At 40.2% G+C, this 12,622-nt stretch overlaps 1 protein-coding gene across 1 annotated transcript in view; it reads left to right on the top strand.

Annotated features, from left to right (window-relative positions):
- TIAM2 (TIAM Rac1 associated GEF 2) overlaps positions 1–12,622 on the top strand; it is a 303,128-nt gene that overhangs the window by 179,367 nt on the left and 111,139 nt on the right. Inside the window, exon 10 of the mRNA XM_060241093.1 lies at positions 3,994–4,065. Within this exon, the coding sequence (XP_060097076.1) occupies positions 3,994–4,065 (72 nt within the window). The remainder of the gene's footprint in view (positions 1–3,993; positions 4,066–12,622) is intronic.

The raw sequence follows: 12,622 nt of genomic DNA on the forward strand, positions 1-12,622 counted from the left end.
CCATAATGTTCCATAATATTTCATTGGAGGTATAAGCATGTGACAGGAGTTATCCGTTGTCTTCCTTGTACACAGTATACGATAATCATTCAATATACCAATTCTTTAATATGAGTAGTCTTAGTTTTGCACATCATTCAAGACTATACCTTAGATCCCACCTTAAAAATCTGTGTGCACAGAAGGCTTTCCATCCGTGGAGCACAACTTCCTTGCCTATTCAGAACAATGCGACAGTTCTTGAAAGTTCCCTCCTCATTTATTATAAACTCGGTGCAGCAAATAAGGGTAGCCAATCTTAAATATATTTCAAGGTTTACTTGCTAAATTTTCTCTGCAACTCCAAATGTTCACTGAAATGCTGCTCCTGGTGGGTGGAGAGACCCTCAGGAATAGTTTTGGAAGAGTTGGGAATTTGCTGTGGGAGAGGGGAATTGGCAAAAACTGCCCCCCCCCCACCTGCAGAACTTATAAATGGAATCCAAGCCTATCTTTAAGTACCACACAACTGGAAAATTCAGCAAGTAATCCTTGAAATATATTTAAAGTTGACTACCCTTACTTACTGCACTGAGTTACTAATAAATAAAGAGGGAACTTTCAAGAACGGTGGCGTTGTACTGAATCAAGAATGAACTTTGAACTCTGAGTGTAAGTGCTGATGGGAAGGCAAAGTCATCAAAGCCAGGTGACTGCCATGGCCCAGGGATCTCTCATCAACATGGTATTCTTGAAAAGTTCATCCAGTACAATGTCCATTCTGTAACTGTCTCCCTATTGGTTTATTACATTATTTTATACTGTATTGGTTGGGCCAAAAAACAACAAAGCTGGGTTTGTACCAAATGGCAAACATGCCTATACGTTGGCATACATGAGAGAGGGAAATTTATGTTTGCCTTCTTGAACTCCTTGGAAGATGGGGAGAATAAAAATTAGATAAATGAATATGAGGATACCATAGTTTATTATCTCTTGCAGCAGACCTAATTGTGTATAATTAATGCACATCTGAAACTCATACAGCCTCTGCTGTAAACATTATTAAGGGGAATGGCTTTTTAAATATATTTACTCCATTTACTTACTTAATGGAAGAGATGGGAAGTTGCATTATATGTGGTTCCTTAAGATTGTTATCTGTTCCTTTGATGTTCATAGTAGCAAATTGTTTTGAAAGGTCATAAATATGGTAATTCAACTGTAGCTGATGGGCTATGGTAAAGCAAAATTTAATAAAATGTTCTACAGAAACATATGCCAAGCGTGAAATGTCAGCAAAGAAGTGCTATGTTTGCAAATCTGATGGGAAAAAATGCTTTTCAATAAGCAAGCTCCAATATCAGACTTGATTATGTAACACTATGTGAAGCTGTCCTTAATGATAATTTGGTGCAAAATGTGACAACTAAGAGTCCTTACTGAGTTTACAATGTAAAAGTGGGTTTCAATTGAATTTATTTAGATATGCAGATGGTCAAGTGGGTGTCTGAGACATAACTTCTTACAAAGCATTGAGAAACTTCTCTGCTGTTCACACATCTTGTATGTTCATGGAGCCATTATCACACAATAAAGTTGTGCTTCTGTGGCTGTCCATCTGCTAGTGTTTGGGAAAGGAAACTGTGGGAAACATCTCAATTGCATGTTAACAATGATTAGCAAGAATCACAAAGTCATGAGCACAGTGTGTCACTTAGAACCACAAATTCAGTCTATAACTAATGATATTTAATATGATGCAGACAGTAATCAAGAACTAATCAGAAAATAAAACAAACAGTTCTAACATTATCTCTTGGCAGTTTTTCACATGCTCTGTGTGGTGTTGTCACATGGGAAAATGACAGTTCTGCTGGTAACAGAATTTCAGTAATCTTCTCCTATTTTTAATTTACTATTCACAGTAGAGATGGGCACGAACCAAACCATGAACTGTGGTTCAAGCACAAACTGGACTGGTTTGTGGTTCCTGAACCAGGGGTTTGGGAGAATATGCCTCCCATGAATTCTCCCCAAAACTCCCATATATATATTGTTAGGGTAACTGCTCTCAAAAAGAACTTGGGGAATTAGATTGAGAGACAGCTGGCCCAATAGGAATCTTTTTTATCTATGTATACCAGGCTCAACCATTCAGAGAGTAATGCTCAATAAACTGGACTCTAATTTAATAAAATCAATTGTAATTTATTTGAAACAATAGTTCTTCCACACAAGGTACAAAAACAATCACACATTCACACAGGTCTAAAGAAACATAGAGAGATCGATAGGGGTACATAAAAGGGTGGACATACAGGGTGATACTACCTCTCGCAGACTCCAAGGAAGACTCCGATGGCGATGAATGGGGGATGGACCCGAAACTGATCAGGAATCGGGGATGGATCTATACAGCGGGATAAGGGGGTTGCTGAATAGAGAGCACACATGAGTGGAGTTGGGTCAGAGGTTAAATAGACTCTCTTAGACCCCTTAGGTGCTGGGAGGTCTTGGGGAGGAGCAGGGGGAGGCTCTGCGATGACCAAGAAGGCTGGACATCCCTTGCTGACACCTAATTGGATGCCAGTTTTGACCAATGAACTTCACCTTAGTCTGGTGAAGCTGGAAATTTCCAAGCTGCAATGCTGCCTGGGGCGGCTCCAAGGTATTAGACTGGGGTGAGAATGGGAATGGCTGGATACTTAAGGTTAAATGGGATTAGCTGGGAAGGTGACAATAGGGAATCAAATACTGGCCTAGGTACCACCCGGGTTAGACAGAAGACTTGATGAAGACAGAAGATGTCCTTCCTCTTATCTCATCTTCTGCTGGGCAAGATTTATTGTTCTGGTATTGCTGGGCAATTAGGATCAACAGTGGAGCTATTAATCCATTCATAAAACGGATGGGTTGCTTGCAGGCTCAGGGTGTGTACGTGTGACTTTCCCACTAAGAAGGAATGAGTCCAGCCTGGCAGGGTATGCTTGGGTCAGGAAAGCAAGATGGATTCTGCTGTTGTTAGCCTTAGGTCCATGAAGGCAGGCTGGAAACATGGTGGCCTGGCTTCTTCCACTGCAGTGGCCAAGACTGGGCACACAAGGAGCAGCTGGAGCATGTCTGTAGTTCTGGCTAACACTCTTCAGAGATGTAGAATGCAAAGCTGAGGCTTATAGTATCCACATAAGCCTTAGAAACTGCAAGCAAAGTCCACTTCTTAGAGCAGATGTGTGAGAGTCAAAACTCCAGGCACCCTGGCAACCACACTGGCGATCATGATGTCCATGTGTATGAAAAGTAGGGGGCTTTTCCTCACTATATATATATATATATATATATATATATATATATATATATATATATATATATATATATATATATATATATATATATATATATATATATATATATATATATATATATATATATATGGACTGGATGGGCCATTGGCCTGATCCAACATGCCTTCTCTTATGTTCTTATGCTGTTGGTGAAGAATACCCCCCCCCCCCCCCCCAGTGTGGTCCAGCAGAGAGAACTCTAGCACCAGCTCACTGTTGGACACTCCCTGAATCTCTTACTCAGATTCAGATTCTTAAAACAGAAAATCCTGGCTGTTTGAGAACAACATTAATGAGTTTATGTAGTAATAAACAACGTATTGTTTGACCACAAATTCCAAACTCATGGGTGGTAGGTTGTTATAGCAGAGTAATAAAAAAAGCTGCTATTGATCATTTTAGTTTGGTAGATAAAATTGATTGGTTTGGTGAATTGATATTCTCCAGCTGCATGATTTGTAAAACTTTTACCTGGAGTGAGGTTTTGGGAGCTGGGGCTAACTGCGCTTTCTCCCTACAAACACAGATCCCATTTGAGAATTATATCATTAAATATTTCATAGTAGTTCAGCTTAACCTATCTGTAGTCCTGTATCTTTCCCTCTTTGCATACAAAATATACCACACAATGTGGAGTTTATAGTTTAACCTATTTATTTCTTTCAATTAGATATTTGACTCAGCTAGTGGGCATGGATTTACTGGAACTCAGCTGCCTCAGAATTCCAGTAATCCTACTGAGGTAAGATAAACTAACTTTTGCTCTGGGCACTGACTTAATGTATTTCTTGATTCATGTCATATGAAAAATATAAAGCAGAAGGAAAGTTTGTTTGGCCTGTCTCTGAAGGGGGGAAAAAAATCACTGCTTCTTTTCCCACACGAGGTTCTGAAAGGGTTCACAGGAGGCACTTAAATATTTATTTGTATATCTTGCATCAGTGTGGTGGTGTCATACTATTTGTAGCATGGATGTTGTTCAAACTATGCATTTTTAACTTAAGACATTATAGACATTCATACTGTTGCCTGCCATGGAACAGGCCGCATCCCCAAGTGATGGGCTCAAATGCTGTGTTTTTGTGTACCAGTGGTTTTCAGATTTTTCTCCCTTCAACGGAATTTTTCTCCTTCAGTGTATCTGCCAAAAAACTCTTAAATGTCCTTCCATGAAAATCACTGTGCTTTGCAGAGGATTCAAGAGCCCACATGTGGTTCATACAATTTAAACTATCTGTCTTATGATGCCTGTTATTCCATACATTATAGGGGAAATCAGCTGTTAGTGGGCAAGCAGTCTTTATCAGGAACTCCTGATAAAGTATCTGAACAGTCCCAGGGTTATCCAGAAGACATTTGAAAACCACCTCAGTCTCACATTGAAATTTTTAAGTTTAGACCAACTTTTTTGGTGAAGTCCCAAATGGATTTTGGTAATTGTATAAGTAGCCTGAGAAGAAGCAGTACTGGAAAACCCTAGGGAAGCCAGTCAAACTTGAAACAAGGTACAGCTATGTTCTGGTAAGTTTCAGATGGTGTTTACTCAACTTTCAACAAAATTACAATGTCCAGCATCTCTGAGATGAACTTTTCTCTTCTTCTCTCCCAGTATTAGATGAGCTTCATCTTCCATCCAGTTCTCTTTATTTTTGCGTGTCTGTTGCCTTACTGGAGTACCAAAACTGGGACGTGGGTATCTTGGGTTTAGTTAAAGGTTCACTTTACTCCTTGGCAGGTCTCTATTTTTAAGTCAAAAATGGTGCTTCTTTATCAAAGACTCAGCACTCATTCTAAGGGAATGCACAGTAATATGTACTGATTGGCATTCCAGTATCTGATTGGTGAACAGACCTGGGGAGATGCTTTGACCATTCAGGCAGGGAATCTGGAACAACGTTATGCAGTACTTAACTAGTTGTATGAAGTGTTTACTTTTCCTTCTCTGCTCTATCAGCTGTACAATAAGAGAAAGACTGCCCTTCCCAGAGTTTCCTGTGGACCTGCACAATCTTCATAATATCTTCATATTAAAATATAAATGTCTTATATGATCATAGTACTGCTTGTTAATGTTACAACTAAAAATATGTGAAAACAGACTTCGTCTTTCCCTGCTTTTCACCAAAGCTGTTGTCACTATCTCCTTTTGTGACTGACTAAATTAATTGGCTTCTAAAGGTTTAACAGTATAGTTGAGAAACCTTTTAATGTTTATTCAATAATTCTACATGTTATGAGTATTGAAGTTAGAGTTTTTATCCCCTCCTACACTAAAGGTGATTGGCTATATGCAGAAGGGAATAGGACTATTGCCCATCTATCACACATGCGCATTCAGTTTCAGGAATTTAAAATAAATGTTAGATTTTATTACACTGGCTCTTTTGAATATGTTTTAGGATGAATGCTGCTTGATTCAACAGCATAAGTATATAATTGAAGTAGGGCAAGAATAAGGTCAAACAATGCTATCCTTTTCCCAAAGCATTTTGACACATTTTGTATCCCCCCCCCCCGGTGTGTGTTGCCCCTTTTCAACAGAATACACATCTCTTGTTTGGGTGAGTTCATGTTTTTAGGCTTTCCTCTGCTATGCTTATCCCAATTACTAAAAACTTTCCCAGTTATACTGGAGCACCTGTCATGAAATTACTGCAATATTGAAATCAATGTCATGATTGGTGAAATGTACCTTTGGCTGCTTGGATTCGTGTGACTGTGATGTTTAAACAAGATCAATAAGTGTAATAAAAGTACAATGGTAGCATTTTAAAACTTTTCTTCAGAGTTTGTCAACTGTCTTGGAACTTTAAGCTTTGTTTTCCTGTCATGGTGCCATCATCTTGACAACAAAAATGACTGCACAAACTGTATTTTTAAAAAGTATTTGAGCACATGCCCAGCAGTTAAGAGAACAGATGGAAAACTGTTAATTTATCATGAGACTGGATTTGAGGCAAGTTGTCCCTTCTGTGGAACTTGCTTTCCTCTATAAGCCTTATGTCTGTTACATTAATAAGTGAGTATTCTGTCCCTGTAAACATTTTAAGGAGCTGAATAGCAGCAACTGTAGCTTTGCAGTGGTTCTTACAGTTTTGGTGCCTTATCCAACAGCTGAAAAAGTGATTCATCATAGCTTGCAAAACCGTTGAGGTTGGAAGTAAGCCTATTTTATTAGGAAATTCTGAAGAAAAAAAATAAAATCAAACCTTTACAAGAGACTTCCTGATGAGTTCAGTGAAGCGCAGCGCCGTTAAATGTTCCATGCAGGTTTTCTGAGGTGTTTCATATGAAAATAGTGACAAACAAAGGCAGGAAAACCATGAAGTAACCAGCTGCTCTTCAAGCAACACCATGGTATAACATGCTGCACTCTACAACCCTGGCATCTGCCTCTGGAAAATTGAATGTGCTGTCAAAGTTCTATGTGGCACTGAATGAATAAAGTTATTGTGGTATTAGTCACTCTTCAGGCATAGCTGTAAAAAAACCCTTTCGTTTCTAAGATGGAAAATGTGGGTGGAACAATAATCCCTTGAACACAACTAGTGCAAATATATATATTTAAATAGAGGGTGCTTCCATCAAATGCCAGAACTTTAAAACATAGTTATCCACAGCCACAATAAACCTAAGAACATTGTTTGCTGCTTGTAATGATTTTTTACGTGGTACTCTTAGGCAAGAAAAATATTGTTAGAGCACATCACTGCAACTCCTCTTTGCTTTTACAATTGAATGCAAGCATCTGGCAAAGTGGAGCTTGTTTTCTCCCTACAAAACCTAATTTTAAATCCTAGGGGTGGGACAAATTCCTCTTTGCCCAGGCACCTGCATTCTGGTGGTATGGCCAGCTGGAGTTTGATTTAAGGCTTTCCAAACCAGGAAGAATTCAATCCTACTGTGTGCATAAAAGGAGGAGCAATAGAGCACTCAAGCATGGTACATAAGCTGGGTTCATCACAAGCAGAGGTTTGATGTGACATCTAACGGTGAACCAAATGTGGTGCAAAGCTGAGCCCACATTTCTGCCATATAAAACCAAGGGCCTTAAAACTCAGTGGATGTGTGTGCAAACCACTTCCACCACAGTTTAGATGCCTGGTGTTGAGCTAGAATTATACACTTCTTCAGTTACACACATTGAATAATTTGTCCGTGGAAGTGTTCCCCATCTCTAATTTGAGCCTAGCCCTGGTTTTAAAATAATCTGAATAAATTTGCAGCACTTAAGCAATAAAATGGTTGGGTCCAAAGAACAATGAGCAAAAGAAATATAGCAGGTTGTATAGTTTGGAAAGTCATGAGAAACTTTCCATTCAGGAGGATAACAACAAGCATGATAGCAGTTCATATGCTTCTGTCTAGATGAAATGTTGCACAAATGGAGGAAGCCTATTTGGATTTTATTGTGCTTTTTAGTTTTCTAGTGTGTAGTATAAAATCTTTCTGTATCTAGATGTGGAAGAACTTTAGTTCATCATCAATGTTCTGTGCAGTGTATGAGCAGGCCTGCCATCAGCACTGTTTTTACAGCTAAACACTGTTAAAAAGGGGGGGAGGGGGTCTCACCTGGTCTATCTCAATTCATGCAGAGGCTGTTTGTATGTTAGTCCTGGCACCCTTATCAAAGGGATTACTGCTAAGCTAACCCTCCAGGGCCCCAGTGTCTTATTTCTAAGCCCTTTATTCGCCAGTAGGGCTATCATAAATGCAAGGGTTCCAGCCAACCTAGGTTTATTTATTTATTTACATTACACTTCTATCCCGCCCTCTCCGCAAGCGGACTCAGGGAGGCTCACAACATTCGTTTAAAACAGTACATCAATAAAATCTATAAAACATTAATACAATTATAATTTAAAAACTATTCCACAGTGCTGTACCATTACTATGTTGGCGGTTCTGCTTTTCAGATGGTTGGACACTGGATACTCTAACTGATGTCAGGTGGCAGCTCTCTCTCGGTTTGAGCTTCGAAGGCTTGTCGAAACAGTTCAGTCTTACAGGCCCTGCGGAACGTAGGAAGGTCCCGCAGGGCCCTTATGGCCTCCAGGAGAGCATTCCATAACTCTGGTGCTGCCACCGAGAAGGCCCTGGCTCGTCTCAAACGCAACCTGGCCTCCTTTGTTCCAGGGGTGGACAGCAGATTTTTTGTCCCTGAACGCAATGCTCTCTGGGGGATATATGGGGAAAAGGTGGTCCTGCAGATAAAGGTTGATGCTCCAGCTGCCCCCTCCAAGAGAGGTAGCCACATCACATAAATCGTCCTTCTGACTAGAAGTTGTTCCCAAAAGACATTTCTATTTTAGCTAGGCAATTTAGATCAAAGCAATTTCAATCAGTTTGGAAAATCCTTTGCCCTTTGGGCTATATGGCTTTTATGATAGCAGTTCTGCTCCTTGCCAGGCTACATGTGCAGCCCCTACAGCTCTAGTTTCCATCCTGATATAGTGGACTTACTATCCCCAATGGCATAGATTTTCTGTTCCCAGACAGGTTATCCATTCCCTGACATGGTGGCTTTCTCATTACAACTTTTCCTAGGGCACATCCTTTGATGTTCCTGAGCATGAAGTTGTCTTTACCACAGACACTTCATTCTTGGGTTGAGGTGGCCACTGTGAAGGATTTTCTGCACAGGGTACATGGTTGAAGGACGAGAGGCATATTATTGATATTAACTCTCTAAAGTTGCAAGCAGTTCAGAATCCCCTTAGCTGTTTCTCAGATATTCTGTGGAATCGGTGCATACTGCTTCAAACGGAAAATGTTTGTTACAATGTTTTATTGAAACAATCAAGGAAGCACAGGATTCAAGGGCCTATGCCAACGGGCTACTTTGACTGGGTTAATGGTCTTGAAGCTCAGTGCTTGCATTCAAGCTATCCATATTCCTGGAAACTTAAACATGGAGGCTGACAGATTGAGTGGAGCAGGGACACTATCTCATGAACGGTCCATAAAGACAGTGTATCTAGAGTCCCAGAAGTTGATCTCTTTGCAACGAGAGAAAACACAAAGACTGTGAGATTCTGTTATCGAGCAGGGTGGGGCATAGGATCCTCTGGGGAGTTGAGAACAGAATCTCACAGCTCTTATTAAAAAAAAAAGCATTTGGATATCATATCAGCATAATGTGGTTAACAGTATGAAGAACGGTATGTGTTCTTCAAATTCCCAGCTTTCCTTTTCATGAACAAAAAAGCAAGTCTTTAGTCCCTTGTGTTGCAGAGATATGCCTTTCCCCTGAATGAAAAGTTCTAGACACTTTTTAAATGAAACTTTTAAATGAAAGCTGGGAATTCAGGGGACTTGTTGCACATATTCTTATGGTGCTATATTGATACCATACTCGTTGATTTAAAAAATAGCCCCCTAGTGGCAGGGGAGGGAAATGACCACTGCAGAGACAGCATCGGGAAAAATGACTGATGGCCCATCCAGGCTTTTGCTCAATTTTGCAGCAAAGCAGGCTTCGAAAAGATCTGACAAAATCTGTAAAAAGTCAGGAAGGTACAATTCTTTGGGGAAGCCCGATAAAAACCCCTCACTTTCTGGGGGAATGGAACTTGGGAGAGAGAATCCTTGTGGAAATAGCAGAATACTGATTAGTAATTAACCGTAGCTATCTATGACATGTAAATCCGCTTTTTTGTGAATTAACCAGAGTAAAGCCCTCCTGCTTCTTCAGTCCCTCAAATTCTACCAAGAGTTTAATGCAGGCTTCCAGTCTTGCATGTGTACATCAGTGTTAACTGGAGTTGGTTTCCAGCAAGAATGTTCCGCATGAGAAGGAAGTTTGTGTGAGCCTGGCAGCAAGCTGGATTCATAATGTTGGTTAAAAGCGATATCTAAATGCAGCCTTAGTTAGTGCTCACTTACTCAAACTGGCTTTAGAAAAAGTTTCAGTTCTGGTTCCTGCCCCACTCCACCTGGAGACCTGAAGACAAAAAGGGGATGGAGGGAGCTCTCTGAGAAGAGTTTTTCCATTTCAGTGCGAACCTTGCAGTGGTCTGTTCTGCTTAGAAATTACTTGTACAGAGTATATGACTTGTAATAGAACTTGGTGGTGGTGTAAAGTGCCATCAAGTTATACCTGACTTATGGTGACCTCATAGAGTGGTCTCCAATTCAAATACTAGCCATGGCTGACCCTGCTTAGCTTCCAAGATCTGATGAGGTCAGGAGAGCCTGGTCCATCCAGGTTAGGGCTAGAACTTAGCAGGACTTTAGTCTCTTATTCAAAGCACTGATAAGTTCTGGTTTTGTGGGTTCATCCTTTCTTGGTTTTATTATACTGGATGCCTTTTCTGTAGCTGACTGGGTTCCCTGCCCCCCTCGTTATCGTAGTCTAAACTTGAAAGTGGGTGGCTTTGCTGAATTATCTGGTATTTTAATATTAATAGTGCTTTAAAATGCAAGCCTTTAATATTTCTACCAGTAGTGTATTTTCTTATCTAGTGGTGCTATACACTCCAGTGCCCTCTGCTGATGAAATCTTTTTAAAAGTGTGAATTTATTAAAATCATTGCATCAGTAACTATATCGGTTGTATAAGTTTATTATTTCCTAACTTCTGCATAAAATTACACAAGAAAGTACTTGCATATGCAGACATTTTGAAAAAAGGCTCTTATCAAATCTTGAAAGAAGAAATATAGGCACAATTAGAGACTGAACATCTGTTTTACATAAAATTAATTTTATGTGTGCTTTATTTATAGATCATATGATCACTACAGTTGCATACATGTGTGTCATTGCATAATAGCACATTGCATTTAGCACTTGTAAGTTTATGTGGGGATTGTGTGAAGTGTCTCCAAGACTCTTTGAATTCTGTGATTTAAGGCTGTTTCTGTGAACTATCTCACTGATGTTACAATGGGACATTTCTCTCAGTCATGACTTACCTTCCTTACTCTGTTTTAGAACGTGAGTTATGTAGGTGTATTACCATGAGGATATTGTCATGTTAGAACAGATAAAAGGAAGTACAGTACTTCTTCACCTGAAAGGTGATTAACACATGGAATTCACTGGCACAGGAGGTGATGGCAGCTACAGGCATAGACAGCTTCAAGAGGGGATTGGATAAACATATGGAGCAGAGGTCCATCAGTGGCTATTAGCCACAAGGTATAGATTGAACTCTCTGTTCTGGAGCATGTGATGCTCTTTATTATTGGTGCTTGGGGGCAGCAGTGGGAGGGCTTCTAGTGTCCTGGCCCCACTGGTGGACCTCCTGATGACACTTGGGTTTTTTGGCCACTGTGTGACAAAGTGTTGGACTGGATGGGCCACCTGATTCAGTATGGCTTCTCTTATGTTCTTATGTTATATAGCGTGTCGCTTGGTAAAAGGACCTTTCATGAAGTGAGATAATCATCAGTTATACAAAACATTCTGTTATGAGTAAGTTATTACTCTATCCTGTTGGAACCTGGATGGCTCCTAAAATAACTTTTTGCAACAAAGGAATCTTTCTTAATTTGTAATTATTGTATTCAGTGACAGTAAGCAAATTTGAAAAATGGCTCAAATTCAGAATAGAAGTCATGAAGTAAACTGCTGACTGTTCTACAGTCTTTACATGGATAAGACAGTGGTACCAGGAAGAATGGTTTGAGACAGCAGGTAATGTTTGGGGCCAAGCCAACCCTGTATATGAGAGGGGGGGGGGTCCACCGAAACCTAGTGAAGTCTGACTGTTAGCACACTCTCCAGAAGTGCTCTCTCTCTCTCTCAAGCTGAAAGGAGCTAGAACAGGGGTGGCCAATGGTAGCTCTCCAGATGTTTTTTGCCTATAACTCCCATCAGCCCCAGCCATTGGCCATGCTGGCTGGGGCTGATGGGAGTTGTAGGCAAAAAACATCTGGAGAGCTACCGTTGGCTGCCCCTGAGCTAAAGAGTATATGGTTCAGGATTTCATCACTGAGGCCTAATGGATTAATTGGACTCAGTAGTTAGATGGGGATGGGCTCTGCAGTGCTAATTTGTCAGAAAATGACCAAAGGGGATAAGAGTGCTTGGAGAAGGAAACAGTGTATATAGGTGAGATAAAAGCATGGTTTTTTTGTTGATCAAATAATATCAGTAGCAAATACAGTTTATGCCGATGGTCTTTAATCATTTCAGAACGGGGAACTGCCTTTAATCTCATGTTGAAGCATAGAACCCAATGAGCTGCAACCACATGTCAGGATCTGGTATAATATCACAGTCATGTGACAGGCAGATGAGGAGTCTGTGTTTCTTTGAACCTGCCTGTTCTCAAATTTATCCTCTGTTCCTGG

Source organism: Heteronotia binoei, chromosome 1, assembly GCF_032191835.1.
Source record: "Heteronotia binoei isolate CCM8104 ecotype False Entrance Well chromosome 1, APGP_CSIRO_Hbin_v1, whole genome shotgun sequence".
In the NCBI taxonomy this organism is placed as follows: domain Eukaryota; kingdom Metazoa; phylum Chordata; class Lepidosauria; order Squamata; family Gekkonidae; genus Heteronotia; species Heteronotia binoei.